The sequence below is a fragment of the Lycium ferocissimum genome, unplaced genomic scaffold (genome assembly GCF_029784015.1).
Source record: "Lycium ferocissimum isolate CSIRO_LF1 unplaced genomic scaffold, AGI_CSIRO_Lferr_CH_V1 ctg3490, whole genome shotgun sequence".
NCBI lineage: Eukaryota > Viridiplantae > Streptophyta > Magnoliopsida > Solanales > Solanaceae > Lycium > Lycium ferocissimum.
The window spans coordinates 44340-60999 of record NW_026725419.1 but is presented as its reverse complement, the minus strand read 5'-3'; the positions used below and the strand labels follow the sequence as shown (position 1 = coordinate 60999).

The 16660-nt window shown below is 38.9% G+C and overlaps 2 protein-coding genes across 4 annotated transcripts; one reads left to right on the top strand and one right to left on the bottom strand.

Annotated features, from left to right (window-relative positions):
• Positions 1-1533: 1533 nt before the first annotated feature.
• On the top strand, positions 1534-6919 carry LOC132044089 (G-type lectin S-receptor-like serine/threonine-protein kinase At4g27290). Of its 3 annotated transcripts, none has more exons than XR_009412023.1 (7): positions 1534-2863; positions 3051-3170; positions 3283-3440; positions 3689-3899; positions 4051-4277; positions 4368-4518; positions 4607-4746. XR_009412023.1 is itself a non-coding variant. In XM_059434576.1 (7 exons), exons 1-7 carry the CDS (start codon positions 1591-1593, stop codon positions 4913-4915), a joined length of 2460 nt encoding a protein of 819 aa, XP_059290559.1. In that variant the 5' UTR covers positions 1553-1590; the 3' UTR covers positions 4916-6894. The 3 variants fall into 3 exon arrangements, 2 of the variants coding, with proteins under 2 accessions (XP_059290559.1, XP_059290560.1); XM_059434576.1 differs by having other exon boundaries at positions 1553-2863; positions 4051-4288; positions 4607-6894; XM_059434577.1 differs by lacking the exons at positions 1534-2863; positions 3051-3170; positions 3283-3440; positions 3689-3899 and having other exon boundaries at positions 4138-4277; positions 4607-6919.
• Positions 6920-9929: 3010 nt separating this feature from the next.
• Positions 9930-14742, bottom strand: LOC132044085 (protein COFACTOR ASSEMBLY OF COMPLEX C SUBUNIT B CCB1, chloroplastic). Its single transcript, XM_059434573.1, has 4 exons — positions 14309-14742; positions 14091-14221; positions 10344-10496; positions 9930-10253 (listed from the first exon to the last, which is right to left on the bottom strand). Exons 1-4 carry the CDS (start codon positions 14627-14629, stop codon positions 10067-10069), a joined length of 792 nt encoding a protein of 263 aa, XP_059290556.1. The 5' UTR covers positions 14630-14742; the 3' UTR covers positions 9930-10066.
• Positions 14743-16660: the final 1918 nt, after the last annotated feature.

The window sequence follows — 16660 nt, the reverse complement described above, 5'->3', positions numbered from 1 at the left end:
AAAGTGAAAGATATATGATTACTAAGCTTAGATTCATCACATTTTAACATTAACATCATCAATTTATCAAGTATACTCTTAGAGAAAAATCTCCCAAAACCCTCCTTCAAATTCCCTTTCTAGGGGATTGAAAAAGGAAGGGGAAAGTCTAAGATGATTGTGATTAAGGAGAAGTAAAGGATTAGACAAGGTTTTACCTCCAAGATTTCCTTCAATGTATTTCCAAGAATAGCCTTCCCAAGCCCCAATGTCGAGATATGAAATAATGAGGGTCTCAGACTCATATAAGACTCAGTAAATGCACGATCCTTTGCCCGTCATCGCCGTAGCGAATACCGGACCGCCCCAGAGGCGCGCGGCGGCCGCCGACGGCTCAGTGGTCGAGCCAAAATGGTTTCGGCACCGCTTTTGGCGGGCTACCGCCCGGCGGTGCTTTGCCCTCTTGCGATCTTTGGGGCCACCAAAGCGAGCACCAGACACCAGAAACTTGGCTCAATATTTTCTTTCGATCCGATTTTTCGAAAAACTGCCGAGGTCATCTGCTCACATACCAGATACCTAGTCCCATATAAAAACGCACCACGAATGGGCATGTGGACTCGGAATTCCCAACGGAGGTCTCGTTGACCGAGTCAACTACCGATGCTTTAATTCCCATTTCCCATCCAATGTCCCAAAATGCATCTGAATGCATTGGGAACCGAATCAAACACACACACAAGTTCTAAACGACTATCCGGATTGTCAATTCCGAAAAAGGTTCGTTTGCCCAAAAGTCAACTTCGGGTCAACCACTTTCACTTTTAAGCCTATATTTTCACCAAAGTTACCCGAATCCAGTCTAGACACCTCAGGAAACGTGTCAACGGTCTCCTCGAGTCAACAGGAAGCTAATCAACGCTCGGGAGCGGGTGAAAGTACCAAAAGAACTATAACGACCAAACGGGTCGTTACATTTAGATATAATTTGCATTTAATTGAGTTGAAGGAAATGATGTTAAAAATGAGAAATAAAGATAATTTTAGACTTCTTGGATACACGCGTAACGTGCGTGCCAAAAACTAGTTTTATAAATAGGGTAATAGTCAAAACACTATCTTTATCAATGTTTTTAAAGGGACGTGTAAATGAAAATTACAACAAGTATTTTGGGACGGATCGAGTATATTTCCTCACCACGATTACTGATCAATGACAAACTCGAGTTGTGAGACAGTTGTAGGAAACTCAAGTTGCTTAAGGTTCAAAAACAGGCCTAGCCTTAAGGAGTCCACTCAGATTGGGAGCAAAGCTTCTTGGTAATCTCCTCTTTCCTCCTACTTCAGAATTCTCAGCCGTACTCTTTGACTTCCCAAAAACAATTTAAGAAACAAAAGAAATATCAACATACGAAATTTCCACACAACTATGTCAGTAGAATGGTCAACCTGCCATGTCTTGTCATTCTTTGATGTCCACACACTTTGCTAACAACATAGTCTTAACGGAAAACCTATGTTCAATCAAATTGATTATCAACATAGTCAATAAACCCATTGGTAAGCAAACAACAAATTGAAAACTCCATCTGCTATTATCGGGGAAAGACCATGAAACCAATGGAAGCCATAAGCATACTTTTCTTCTTGTCATCCATATGGATTCTATCTAGTGCTCTAGATACCATACCTGCAAATCAACCTCTAACCGATGGAAGCACCCTTATTTCATCAGGTGGCAAGTTTAAGTTGGGATTTTTCTCCCCTGGGACATCCGGGAAATGGTACTTGGGAATATGGTTCAATAAAGTTACTGTACAGACAGTGGTATGGGTTGTTAATACAGACAGTCCACTCAATGATAGATCCGGTGCGCTAAATCTTACCAGACAAGGAACTCTTACTCTTCTAAATGGTTCTGGCCATGTCATTTGGTCCTCCAATGCAACTAGACATATGCAAAATCCAGTAGCACAACTTCTTGATTCTGGCAATCTTGTTGTTAGAGATGTAGCCGAGGATAAGCGTGAGAATTACCTGTGGCAGAGTTTTGACTATCCAGGTGACACAGCTTTACCTGGAATGAAGCTTGGGATCGATCTGAAGACTGGTTTTCATCGTTCCCTCTGGTCATGGAAGAGCACAGATGATCCTTCCAGGGGTGAGTTTATTTGGACATTCGATCCTCGTGGATTACTACAAACATTCATCATGAATGGTTCCATTGAACTCTACAGGGCCGGACCATGGAATGGTCGAGTCTTTCCTAATGCACCAGCTCGCGACGCCTCGTGGAATGGTTATAACTATACATACTTTTCTGATCCTGAGGAAATATCCTTCATGTATGAGCTCACAGACAGCTCTATCATTGCAAGGGTAGTGATGCAACTGAATGGAGTTCTACAGCTTTCAGAATGGAATAATCAGACCCAAAATTGGGACGATGTTGTTAGCGTACCAGCAGATAACTGTGACATTTATGGCCAGTGTCACGCATATGGTTTGTGCAACAGCGGCTACTCTCCAATCTGCAGATGTTTGGATAAATTTGAACCCGAAGATCCAACAGAATGGGCAAGGGGAAATTGGTCAGGCGGCTGTGTTAGAAAGAGAACATTGAATTGCCAAAAGGAAGTTAAATTCTTGAAGCATTCAGGCATCAAGTTGCCAGACACTCGTTTTTCCTGGTACAGCAAAGGAGTGACTCTTAATGCATGCGAGGAATTGTGCTTGAGAAACTGTTCTTGTATGGCGTATGCAAATCCAGACATAACAGGAACAAATGAAGGCTGTTTGCTTTGGTTTGATGATCTGGTCGACATCAGGGAGTTCGGTGCTAGTGGACAAGATATCTATATAAAGTTGGACTCTTCCGAGTTAGGTACAAGTCTGTTTCTTTACTTATGCATGTATGGCTGTCAAGGATGCTACATTAGATTTTGAGTATTCTAGACCAAATTAAATGTCATCGAATGAGCAGGTTTGAGGTTTTTCTACATTATTTGGAAAAAAAAAGGAAAAACATTTTCCGTCTTATGAAACTCAGATGAGTTTATTTTGATCCTCAGAGAACTCCAGTACAGGGAAAGTAAAGAAACTGAAGATCAGCTTGCCTCTGGCAGCATTTGGTCTGCTCTTAACACTAAGCTTAATCTTGTACATAAGGCAAAAGCAACATTTTAGCAAAGGTAAACTAGAGGTTTTATTGCTTTTGAATTAGTGGTGCCTTTTTTCTGGAGCCACGATTGGTAAATCTCAAAATTTCACTCTTTACATCCAATTAAGTCCTGATTTTGACAGGAAGAGGAATAAGAAGCTCTGAAATGTTCTGCACTAACAAAAGCCAAGCTGAAGAACTAGATTTACCATTGTTTGATTTTGAAACTATATCTGATGCTACCAATAACTTTTCACTGAGCAACAAGCTTGGAGAGGGTGGTTTCGGACCTGTTTACAAGGTAACCATGTTAACATCAGCTCTTTCTGTTTTATCCAAATTAACAGCCTAAAAAGCAATTTCTGAGCCTTTAAAAGGAAAACACAATTTTCGGTAAGAAAATTTATCTCCCATGCTCCAATTTCAACTAAACAGCAGTGTCATGAAAAGTTAATTCCGCTTTAAACAAACTTCCCAAAAGCATCAAACTCTAGTTTTTTATTTGTCAGTAAAATATGATTTTTCAACTAATTGCCTGAGGATATCTAGGGTGTGCTGAAAGATGGACAAGAAATTGCAGTAAAGAGACTTTCAAGATACTCAGCGCAAGGAACTGATGAGTTCAAGAATGAGGTTATCTTCATTGCCAAACTCCAGCATCGGAATCTTGTGAAGCTTCTTGGTTGCTGTATTCAAGCAGAAGAAAAAATGTTGATTTATGAGTACATGCCTAATAATAGCTTGGATTGGTTCCTTTTTGGTTGGTTCTCACTTCTCTGAACTTTCAACACACTTAGCTTTTCATGAATAATCTGTCGAAATAGTTCAATCATCAGATAGATTTGGTTATCTGTTTTTAGATCTGAAATATTATTTGAAAGCGTACAATTATAAGCTCTGCATTTCTGCAGATAAAGATAGGAGGTCAGTGCTTGATTGGCCTAAGTGCTTCCATATTATTAATGGAATTGCTCGAGGACTTCTCTACCTGCATCAAGACTCAAGATTGCGGATAATCCATAGAGATCTGAAACCTAGCAATGTTTTGCTAGACATTGATATGAACCCAAAGATATCTGACTTTGGCATGGCAAGATGTTTCGGAGGAAAAGAGACGGGAGCCATGACAACAAGAGTGGTCGGGACATAGTAAAGATCTCTTAACCTGTGAAATATTTGCAGTCCACTAAAAAGCTACTTACTTTGTTTGTTTGACATTATCCTGCAGTGGCTACATGTCTCCGGAGTATGCAGCAGAAGGAAAATTTTCGGTGAAATCAGATGTATTTAGCTTTGGAGTTCTAGTACTGGAGATTATAAGCGGGAAGAGAAATAGAGGGTTCTTGCATCCAGACCATCACCATAATCTTCTAGGACATGTAGGAGCTCTTCTTGTCTATCTTATATGGTGCAAAATTCATGTTAGTAAAACTTGCAGCATCTAACTGCATGATATCAAATGTTCAGGTGTGGATCCTCTTCAAAGAAGGCAGGGTTTTGGAGCTAATAGATACCCAACCAAGGCAGTCATGCAATCTGTCTGAAGTTCAAAGATCAGTCCATGTAGGTCTATTATGTGTGCAGCAGCGTCCAGAAGATAGGCCGAGTATGGCATCAGTTGTGATGATGTTGGGTAGTGATGTTGCGCTGCCCTTGCCTAAAGAGCCAGGCTTTTTCAATGGAAGAAGCAGATTCACTGAAGCTGACAGTTCATCTAGCAAGCATGGCGAAACTTCTGTCAATGAATTAAGCATCACACAGTTGGATGCCAGATAGGAGAAAAAATTTCAGGTCATTGGTGTTTTCTCAAGAAGCTATAATTACTTAATTGCTCCCGTCACATAGCTCAACAACTACTCATTGTTCAACTAAATAAGTCACACTTCAAGAATCTGTGGCATGGTATTCAACATGACTATTTGGCACTAGATTTCCTGCATATGACTGCAAGTAATCCTGAACTCTACCTGAGCTAAATACATGGGGAAGTTGAGCTAAGTGATTTGGTAGTCGTTGTGGCTTAAAATATGAGGAATATATTCAATTATGCATCATGAGGGTTAAACAGTATCTGCTAAGAAGCTTCATATATGGAAATAACATCCAATAGCAATCTACTCCTGTATTTGTGAGTCCTGCTTTGTACAAAGTTTAAGGAAAATTGGTCAAACATTAACAGGTTCCCTCTTTTTCAGGCTATCATTCAGTCGAGGAAAAAATCTGTATATCTTCCTTCATGGTTCTCTCATTGACTTGTCTGATTATGAAATCTATGCACCAAGTTAGTTCTAATCCTAGACCTTCTAATATTAGTATCTAATGAAAAAGAAAGATTATATTGTGATTTGTACCAAAGGTTGTGGCCTAGTGGTCAGTAAAGTGGGTTAATAATGATGTCAAACAAGTCCACAGGGGCAATAGTGAAGTTTGGTTAAGATGTGGGAAAGGAAGGCATCGTCTTTCATCCAAAACGTCTTGCCCCAAAATGATTTCAAACAAGTCCACAGGGGCAATAGTAAAGTCTGCTCGTCCATGCCAAGGCCTTAAAAGTTAAGCTGCATGCACGAGTAACTCCAATGGCAGCTGTAAGTTTGTTGGCACTGACTGCCTTCGACCAAGTGTTGCTTAGAATGTATCTAAGACCAAACCTCTTGGTCTCAGCTTCAGTGGTGAAGATGTGCGTCAAACTAGTGTCGACCATGACCAAGCAGGCTGCCCACTCAGTTTCACGTCCATGAACAATGGTCCTTTTTCTTTCAACTGCTGTTTCTGGGCCACAGGTGCACCCAGCCACTTAATAGTGCCAAGTTGTGCAACATCTCGGTCATCAGGGGGTGCTTGGGCTGCTTATCCTTGACCAAAGCATTGAGATTACCCAAGTTAGGGCAGTGTCTGATATTGTGGTGGACCCTTACAAAGGTAACAGCCTTGGGAGCATTGCTCTACTTCTTTTCATCATAATTCTTATGCCAATGAGAAGTCTTGTGGCCATCCGCTTGGATTCACACGCTTTAGTAACACCTTTTCTTTTGTCATAGTCTCCTCCCCTGGTGGTCATGCCTTTATTGTCCTTCATCTTGGTAGTCTCATTCAGAAAACCAGTTAAGGACTCCATCACAACAATGGATTCGTCCATATCTTGAAAGTGATGCATCTGCAACTCTTGCTTCTCCATGAAATAGAACAAAAGGTTCTCAATTTCATGTCCATGGAAGGGGCAATCATGGGAGAAGGCAAAATGGAAGAAATATGAAGAATTGTAGCAATTTAACAAGTCCATGCTAATTTTCTCTATGATACTGCAACCGTCACTAAAAAAAAGTGAGGGAGCATGCACCACCCTGCTGACCAGCCAACTGATTATCCTGCCTAAGTGCCAAAAGGGAGTTCAAGATGTACATACTTCAGCCATTTTGACGATTTCAGCATTGAGCATCCCAGGCTTGGTTTCAAAGACAAGCACGGCCAGCATATATGGTCGTGCTGTACTTCCTCCCAACAGCTGGGATCCCTAGGCGCTGACCAGCCTGAACAAGGAAAGCGTCAACACAGGTGTATGATTGTGGCTGCTTAGTAGGCGTTTGGACATGCGATTTCATCTCTGATTTCATCTCATGAGATAAAAGGATGACATGGGATTTGAAATCATGATTCAAAAAATATAAATGTAAAAAATTTGACCCATACATTTATATTTTGTAAAAAAGGACTCATAAGTTGGTAGATATATTTATCAATCATGTTTACCAATCATAAGTTGGTAGATATATTATTCGTACAATGTGGGAGGATTATATTAAACAGTAGTTACATTACTATTCATGTTAAATTTTCCTTTTTATTGAACTAAAGCTTGATCAATTGATGTTATATTTTTCAGAAGGGAAAAGGGTCAAATTTGTCCTCCAAGTATGACTCCAAATATGATTTATAGTTCAAATTTGCCCTCCGTCAAAGTTTGGGATCAAATTCACTCTCGCCGTTAGGATACTTGATAAGTAATGGACACATGGAGCAATGACGTGGCAAGTGTCCAGTTAAATGAAAACACATGGCACATAACTCATTTGTTAATTAAAAAGAAACTTTTGGCAAAAAGAAAAAAAGAAATATCCTAATCTAAACCCATTCAACCTGCCCGTCTCCTACTTGTTCCTGCCCTGGCCATGTCAATGGAATATTCAACCCCTCTTCTTCCCCCTACCCTCCCTCCCTTTCTTCTTCAATTTTCAGAGGACTTAACCTCGGAAGAAAAATGTAATCTTTTTTAAAGGCTTCCTTTATTGTGTTCAATCACAGGAATACATCTATGGCGAAAAGAAACCAACCAGGCAGCCATGGAAACTTTAGCTACAGTAAACAAATGCACTGATAAAGTGAAAGAAATCTGAAATTTTCTTAAAGATTAAATATTCTAAATGGAAACCGTATCTTTGACATACAAAATCAAGGGTCAAAATATAAAAGAACATTTGAGACTACGATTCCAATGGAAGATTATGTAATCGTTAACTACCGGGAGCTTCTTTTTTTCCCTTCATCACCGGCAAGAAGTTCTCACTTCGTGTGGACTTTGTCGCTGTGCTTCAATTGCAGGGTGGGCTCTGACGGTGAAGGAAGGGAGAGGGAGGGCAGATGAGTGGGTTTAGAAATTAGGATATTTCTTTTTTCTTTTTGCTAAAAGTTTCTTTTTAATTAACAAATGAGTGTTATGCCATGTGTTTTCATTTAACTGGACACTTGCCACGTCATTGCTCCACGTGTCCATTCCGTTAGTGATAAGAGCAAATTTATTAAGTATCCTAACGGCGGGAGCGAATTTGATCTCAAACTTTGACGGAGGGCAAATTTGAACTATAAATCATATTTGGAGGGCAAATTTGACCCTTTTCCCTTTTTAGAAAAGCCTTCTAGTAGCGTATTAATTTTATTGTGAACTATGATTGACTCATTTGGTAAGATTGTATAAGAATTAGGAAAATTTTGATAGTTTTCACAATTTGTGAGGTTTTTATGTTTATAAAAAAAAATTGCAACTTAAGAAATTCAAATTGCATGTTCAAATATGATTCATGTGACATCACAAGTGGCACTAACGCAGTATCCTTTAGAATAGAATCTTTAGAGCATATTTCAAGTGTGCATAGAATAGCTTGTCATATCTATACATTGTGAGGCTCACTGTCCATAATCTTGTTTGAACCACTTGATCTTGTAGTCAATGCCCCTACAGGGCTCTCAGAAAGTAGCATCAACAACTAAGAGCAGAATAAGATGCTTGATAGTCTAGCTATTTCCTGGCTGAATGATGAGGTACCCAGAAGTGAATCAGATCATAGAGCAGCAGATTACACAGTAAAAGAAGATGGTAACAGATGAGATGCTATTAGGGGTTTCAAATATGGCCCAAAAGATGAGGGCCTTCCCAACCGGCCTAAAATTTTATGGGTTGAACTCAAGATAATTTTATATTGGGCTGATTTCAGCCCAACCCAACATAATCCATTTTAAAGTGATCTCCAACTTAGCCCAATACTAGCCCAATTCTAGCCCATTTTTCAGATTTACTTAAATTTGAGTTTATTACTTGAGATTTACTTTATTTTTTTCTATGTATTCACTTCTCTTGTATCATGTATCTTATAAATTTGTGGTGTGTTTGATATGAAGGAAATTTTTTTCACGGGAAATGTTTTCCTCAAAAATATTTTCCATGAAAAATCCGCGAAAGTATTTTTCCTACAAAATATTTTTTGCGAAAAATGTATTTCTAGAAAAAAATTTCCACGATTTTTTTTTTCTCTAGAACATAGACCCTTCAAAAAAAACTGGGTCAAGTTTGGCGGGTCAGTACCCAACCCATTTTTAGCCCATTTCAGCCCAAGTAACTTTTGGACCAATATTAGGCTAACCCATTTATTGCCTCAACCCATTTTGATTGGGCCAATTTCAGCCCAACCCGCCCATTTGACACTCCTAGATGCTATCATAACCAAACTCTGAAGTAGTAAAACTGAATACTCAAATGTGGATAGCCAGATGTTTGTGTTGGTTTTTTACAAAGAAATTTAGGAAAATAACAGAAAAGGCTGACAGAAAAATACCGGTAATGCAGTCTAAGGGAACTATTTTATTAATAACTCAGAGACATACATTTATCGCTTCAATTCTTAACTTAAAAAATAGAAAAATATGCTATTGACTTATCTGCAAAAGAAATCTTTTAGAGATTATGCAGCTATCTGTTTATTTCTGTAATATCCTGAGACATAGTATTATCAACAGTTTGAAACTGATTGATGCACATCTAAGAGACTTATGAAATGCAACCTATCTAGTGCAAAGAGTAGTTATGTGGATTTACTGTATGGAATCTATTGTACTGATGAGGAATAATGATGTTTGCATTGCCCACATCTACAGATCCTAGCACTTTCTATTTACTGGAGCTTATAGTTTCTCCGCAAGCAGGAGAAAATTTTGATGATGGATTATCATATTGTCAAACGCTTGACAGGAGTTATGTTATCATGACTCAGCATTGTCAAGTTGTAGAACATAACTCATTCTTCTTAATATCCAAGTACATTCCTGGTAGACGTAGTTTCTGCAAAACAAAAGATGCTATTTCTTTTAAGCTAATTATGAAAAGAGCACTTCATTCTTCCCCTTTCTTTGCAACCTGTTCACCGTAAGATTATGTATTTTAGAGATTTATGATTAGGATTCTTTCAAGCTAAAAGCAGGTCAAGTCATAGACAGTTATAGGAAGAAAGTAACAAGCCACTCATTTTGTATATTAGACACATCCGCCCTATTGCACAAGAACTTCTGAGTATGTGCGATTAATTTACAGCTTATTATAAATTTTTAGGTTACATAAGAATGATGAAGGAACATCAAAATGTTATTGACCAAGCAGTAATATCATCTTTCAAGTAAGCCCTTAACATAAACCATGCCTTTTTCACTCAGTTGTAGCTCCTTCCGCATTTTCTCTACTTCTTGGTCATCACCTTGAACAACGATTTCTGACAAGCTTCCATCATCTGCTACCGTCATTTTCACCTTGATCTGCTCCTTTCTTGATGCTCGAGTCCAATAATATACACCCCTGCTCTCAATTTTTAAAAAATTGTTTCCAATCAACACCAATTCACAATCAAAGTTTGACAGATGATTTTTCTCTATTAGCAGTACTTACGCCAACGGACTTAAGGCAGTGATCCAGAACCAATTATTGCCTACATCTGGAACTGTTATGGTAAGAACAAGGGCAACACTTCCCAAGCTTATACAGGTGCAGAATGTTAACAATGCTGCTTGTCCTCTGCTTGGAACCATAAATCCCTCAAACCTTCAGGACGCGAAAGTTAAATTAATAGCAACGAGAGAGGAGGTTAAAACAATCACTGTAGGTATTTCTAACAGTTAAAAGTTTCCCTATTGATGCAGACGAACTCACAGGTCAAGACATGACAAATATACTAATATGAATGAACTCCTCTTTACTTGCTAGGAAAAGCATTGTAGTGATTGAAAGCATTGCATTTTCTGGGAAAAGGGGGCTCCTACATGTGAACAGAACATGATATGGTGAAAACAGCTACTAACAGTGTCATTCACCTACATGAAGATGCTCAAATAACTGCGGTGATGATGTACAGTTTTTCAGAACATCATCACCAAATTAAGGCTCAAGATTGGGGAAAGAAAGGAAAAAAAAAAGTTACAGTGTGCAACTCAGATGCAAAGATAGGAAAGTAATGACCACTTCTAGCTGAAAATAACATAAAAAATAAACATGAGGAAAGACAAGTTTATGCAGCCAATGGCAGAGCTTGCAGCCATTTTAGGCCATAGACAGACACCAGTGTCACATCTATTCGCATCAATTACACTGAATTGAGCTGGGAAAAGCTAAAGAAATGAAAATGAAAAAACAGAAGAGATGAAGGGTGTGTTCGGTAGGAAGGAAAACGGAAAATGTTTTCCAATTTTCTCATGTTCGTTTGGTCAAAATTTTTGGAAATCGTTTTCTTTAGGAAAACAGGTTGCTTAAAAATGGGGAAATGACTTCCCCAATCAAAGTAGGAAAACAAGTCCATAATTGACATTTCACTAACCACCCTACCACCACACAACCCACCCCCTAACCATCAAACCCTGACAACTCCCACAACCCCACGCACCTCCCCCAACCCACCACCCCCACCCTAAAAACTTCTTTTTTTTAAATTGTTAATTTTTTTTTTTTTTTTTTTTTGATTTTCTACACAGCCCATCCCCCCCCCCCCCCCCCCCCCCCCCCCACGCCAACACCACACCACCTCCCTCCAAAAAAGTTTTTTTTTTTTTTTTTAAAGTTTTGAAAAGTTGTTTTTTAATTTTGATTTTCTACGACTCCCCCTCCCCCCCCCCCACCCCCACCCCCCCAAAAGTAACTTCTTTTTTTTTTTTTTTTTTTTTTTTTGGTTTTCTACAACCCCCACCCCAGTCCAAAAAAATTATTAATTTCTTAAAAAAGTTTTGAAATTCTTTTTGATTTTCTACACCCCCTCTCTTAGCCCCTCCCGAATTTTCTACTTCATATATGATTTTACCTTTATAAATTTTTTATAAAAATGAAAAGTTTGCGTGGTTAAATTTGATGTGGGATGGGTGGTGGTGAGGGATAGTGGGTGGCGGTGGGGTGGATAAGCAAAAAATTTCCATTTTTGTAAAAGTAAAATAAAATATATGAAATAGAAAATTTGGGAGGGGGTGCGTGGGTGGTGCAGGGGTGGGTGAAGATGAAGTGTGTTGGAGGGTGGTGGTTGGGTGGGGTGGGGTGCTTGGGGAAGGTGGTGGGGGTTGGTGTGGTAATGGTGGGGTGGGTTGGGGTGGGGTTGGTGGGGCATATATGGTATTTTTCGAAAAATATTTTCTATCTACCAATCGAACATGAGAAAATAAGTAAGAAATTCACTTATTTTTCACTATCCAACCGAACATGAGAAAATAAGTAAGAAATTCACTTATTTTTCACTATCCAACCGAACATGAGAAAATAAGTAGAAATTCACTTATTTTTCAAGAACACATTTTCCTCCATACCGAGCACACCCGAAAAGGAAAGTCCACATAAAAAAATCCAGCCTTATGGAAAACAAATACAACAACTGGAGGATGCAATTGTGAATTCCACAGAGTGTTTTTTGGCAAATTTATACCACTACAAAGTGTGTCTAGCGGCCTTTAATAAAAATAAAAATCCTCAACAGGGATAAGTACAGGCAATGGGCCTAGGCCTCAGTTTAGAAATCCACAAAGTTTACTGGTAGAGATGAGGATGAGGAGAGACGTGTCTATTTCAGAGAACCAGTTCGGATTCATGCCGGGGCGTTCTACTACTGAAGCCATTCATATTGTTAGGAGATTGGTGGAGCAGTTCAGGGAGCGGAAAAGGGACTTGCACATGGTTTTCATCGACCTAGAGAAAGCTTATGATAAAGTGCCAAAGAGAGGTTCTCGCGGAGATGCACGGAGGCTAAAGGTGTACCCGTGGCGTACATTAGAGCGATCAAGTACATGTATCACGGAGCCAAGACCGGAGTGAGGACTTTAGGAGGAGACTCGGAGCACTTCCCGGTTCGACGGGGTTTACGTCGGGGATCGGCCCCTTAGCCCATTTCTATTTGCCTTGGTGATGGATGGATTGACGCGACAAATTCAAGGTGAGGTGCCATGGTGTATGTTGTTCGCGGATGACATAGTCTTGAGGAGCCAACTCTAAGCTAGAGGATTGGAGACAAACGTTAGAGTCTAAAGGATTCAAGTTGAGTAGGACCAAAACAGAGTACTTGGAGTGCAGGTTCAGTGGTGTACCTCAGGAGGCTGACGTGGAAGTGAAGCTTGGTACCCGTGTCATTCAAAAGAAAGGAAGTTTCAAGTATCTTGGGTCATTTTACAAGAAAATGGGGATATTGACAATGATGTCACACGTCGTATTGGTGCGGGATGGTTGAAATGGAGGCTCGCTTCCGGTGTCGTGTGACAAGAAAGTGCCACCCAAAACTTAAGGGCAAGTTCTACAAAGTGGTGGTTAGACCGGCTACATTTGTACGGGCGAGTGTTGGCCGATCGAAGAACTCTCGCGTGCGAGAAGATGAAAGTCGCGGAAATGAGAATGCGCGGTGGATGTGTGGGCACGTGGAGAGATAGGATCGGGGAATGAGGACATCGGGGACAAGGTAGGAGTGGCCTCGGTAGAGGATAAGATGCGGGAAGCGAGGTTGAGATGGTTTGGGCATGTGAAGAGGAGAGGCATAGATGCCCCGGTGCGGAGGTGTGTGAGAGGTTGGCTTTGGACGGTTTTAGGAGAGGTAGAGGAAAGCCAAAGAAATATTGGGGAGAGGTGATTAGGCAGGACTTGGCGCTGTTTTAGATTATCGAGGGCATGACCTTAGATAGGAGGTTGTGAAGGGCTCGGATTAGGGTAGAAGGCTAGTAGGTAGTCCCGCTTTTCTGTCGCACTAGTAGGCGTAGCTTTGCTCTACCTTTTATTGCCCTATGTTTCCTGCTTTTATGTGTTGGGTCTTGTCTCTCCATGCTGTTTTATCATGACTTCTTTGCCCTTGTTTTTTCTCATTTTCGCATTGCTTTGATTTGCCTCTCGGTATCTGACTTTTCTCCCCTTGTTTTCTTGTTTTCTTTTAGTGAGAATCTTTCGGAAACAGCCTCCCTACCAAGGTGGGGGTAAGGTCTGCGTACATTTAACCCTCCCCAGACCCCACACTGTGGGATTCAACTGGGTATGTTGTTGTTGTTGTTGTTATATTCAACTCCTTTGCACAGATAAAAGTTAAGAGAATAAATATACTCAAAGACAATTGGGACTATCACCCTAAAAGGATAAGGTACAAAGCTAAACAGAGCTAAAAAAAACAATTGGCAGTACTGGATTGCTCACGTTATAGTCTCTCCTCTATCCATGACAGCAAAATTATTCCGAGTGAAGAATGAAAGAATTTCACCAGCAACCTGGTTAGCCGCCTTCTTTCCCTCCTCTATCCCTTCCTTAACAAACGTCTTCTTCACAATCTGCATCCAAAAATTACACCACCCATTAATTAAGAAACCAAAAACAGGAGAAAGAATGTTTGATTTTGATTGAGAAAGTGGGATTACCTTGGATTTGACAGATCGTTTGATAAGTGACCAAAGACCAGGAACAGAGATGACAAAGAGACCCAAAGAAGTGTAGTAACTAGCCAATGAATAACCAGAATCTGCTACTGCTGCAACTGAGAATAGAGAAGATGGGTTTTCTTGAAAAAGTGAAGTAGTATTAGTAGCAGTGAAGAGGACATCATTAAATGTTGCTTGAACAGTGAAGCATTTGTGTGTTCTTGGTCTTGTTCGGAGACATAGAAGATGTTGCTTGTGAGAGTGTGGAGTGTGGAAACTGGAAGGAAGAGAGAGAGAAGAGAATAGAAGCTTTGCTGCCATGGAAGCTTTTTTGGTGGCAGTGAATGAAACACACAAATGTGCGGAGGGAGACCAGACAGTTTTGTAGAGAGAGTTCGTTACCAAAGTTATCACTTCCAACTTCTTGTAATTGCGCTTCTTATCCCTATTTTATTAGAGAACGATTGGGAGAACGGACCTTCTATGCCTTGAATTAAAAAATGAGACCTTAATCAAATCAGACTTAATTAAATGGTTTGGAGTGTAATTATAATTATTAAAAAATTGAGAGTAAGGTTTAAAACTCCAATTTTCATTAAGGGTCTGTTTGAAAAGCCACCTCGTAATTGGAACTGGTGAAATTACTAGGATGGTAATCACATAATATAGTAATAATAATTATATGTTTGTTTGTCGTAACGTAATTATAGTGCAATTCATACCTATCTATCTTCAACAAATGATTGATATTCTTTTAATTTTGCATAGTAACAATTTAGTATAATGAAAATAAATAAAATCTATGATCACTAGTTTAGTTCCTAATGTTGAGTTATTTTAGTCATGTTTTTCCACATAAAGGTAAAAACATAAAGAATATATATCAAAAATAATATTTTTATATCTTAAAAATAAATAATACTCCTATGTAACTTCAAATAGGGAAAATTTCAGAAATATACAAGTTGATCACTTACATTGCAAAAAAATAGTCCAAAATATACAGACACATACAGACACTTATACCAACATACACAAACATATACAAAGGCAGAGAGAGAGAGAGAGAAAAAAAAAAGTTTGGGTCATTTTTTCTAAGAATTAAAAAAAGTGGGTCAATTTTGGTAGCATTGTTGCCCCCAACTAACATACAGTGTAATTTTCTCCTTCAAAAAATAAATCACCTAACATTTGATATATTGACAGGGGATAACGTGCGAGGCACTTCATAGAGACTAATCTCTCTATATTATTTTAAAAGCATTAATATAAATGTTGGTTGACGAAAATATCCTTCAAATATTGAACGACTTTTATATGCTTCAAGAATTCAAAGTTAATTGATACAAGACTCATAAAGGACATGATCATCTAAAATTATACCAATACTACATGGGATACCTTTTAACAATATCCAAATTAATTCATACAAGGACTCATAAAAATAGGACTGGGCCTTACGTCTAATTAAAACTGATCCTATTGGAATTACGAGACCACATCTATTAAAATAATAAAGGGATAAACATTTGTTGATTGTGAGATCATCCATGTTCAGAGAAAAGAAAACTGCTTGGCTGATTATTTTACTAACCTGGTTTTTGATTTTGCAGGTACAATACAATTTCATCATTTTCAAGAAGTTCCATCATCAGGAAGAAGGCTAATCAATCTGGAAAAGGATCTAACTCCTAACTTTAGATTCAGTTCACAGGCAAGGCAAACAATATAATACCTTCAGTGCTGGGAAAGGATAAAACTGAACATAGCTTTGCATTCAGTGTGTGGTATTAACTTGATGGTTCAATCTGCTGAAGGCACTGCTATGTTTGATGTGAAGTTCACATTGTTTGTTACTGAATACAACAACAAATACAAGGCTAGAGAAATGCTTATTGAGGATTCAGATGATCAGAACCTGTCTTACAAGTGCACTGCTTCACATTCTGCATGATGCAGTATTATCAATGGTTCATATGATTTGGTTTATTTCTATACATGCTAGGTGATTCCAGATTCTAACAGACACTGCATGAGGAGATTATCATAACCAAGAATGCCTAAAGAATTCTTCAAGAGACTTTGATCCATTCCACTTGTGAGACTTGAAGGTGTGAAAAATGGATACAAGTCAAGGCCCTTGGAAAGTAGTTTTTCTCTTACAGTGTTATTAGGATTTTGTGTAATCTTAGCATTAGTTTCACTTTTTGTCTTTTCTTTTTCCCTTTCTTTTGTGTTTGATTGTACATATTGCTTTTTTATTAATAAAGTACCACCAGCTTGAGTGGTTTTGAGCAAAAAGAAAAAAAAATGATTGTGAGATCATATGACTTTGAATCCATGAATTAATGT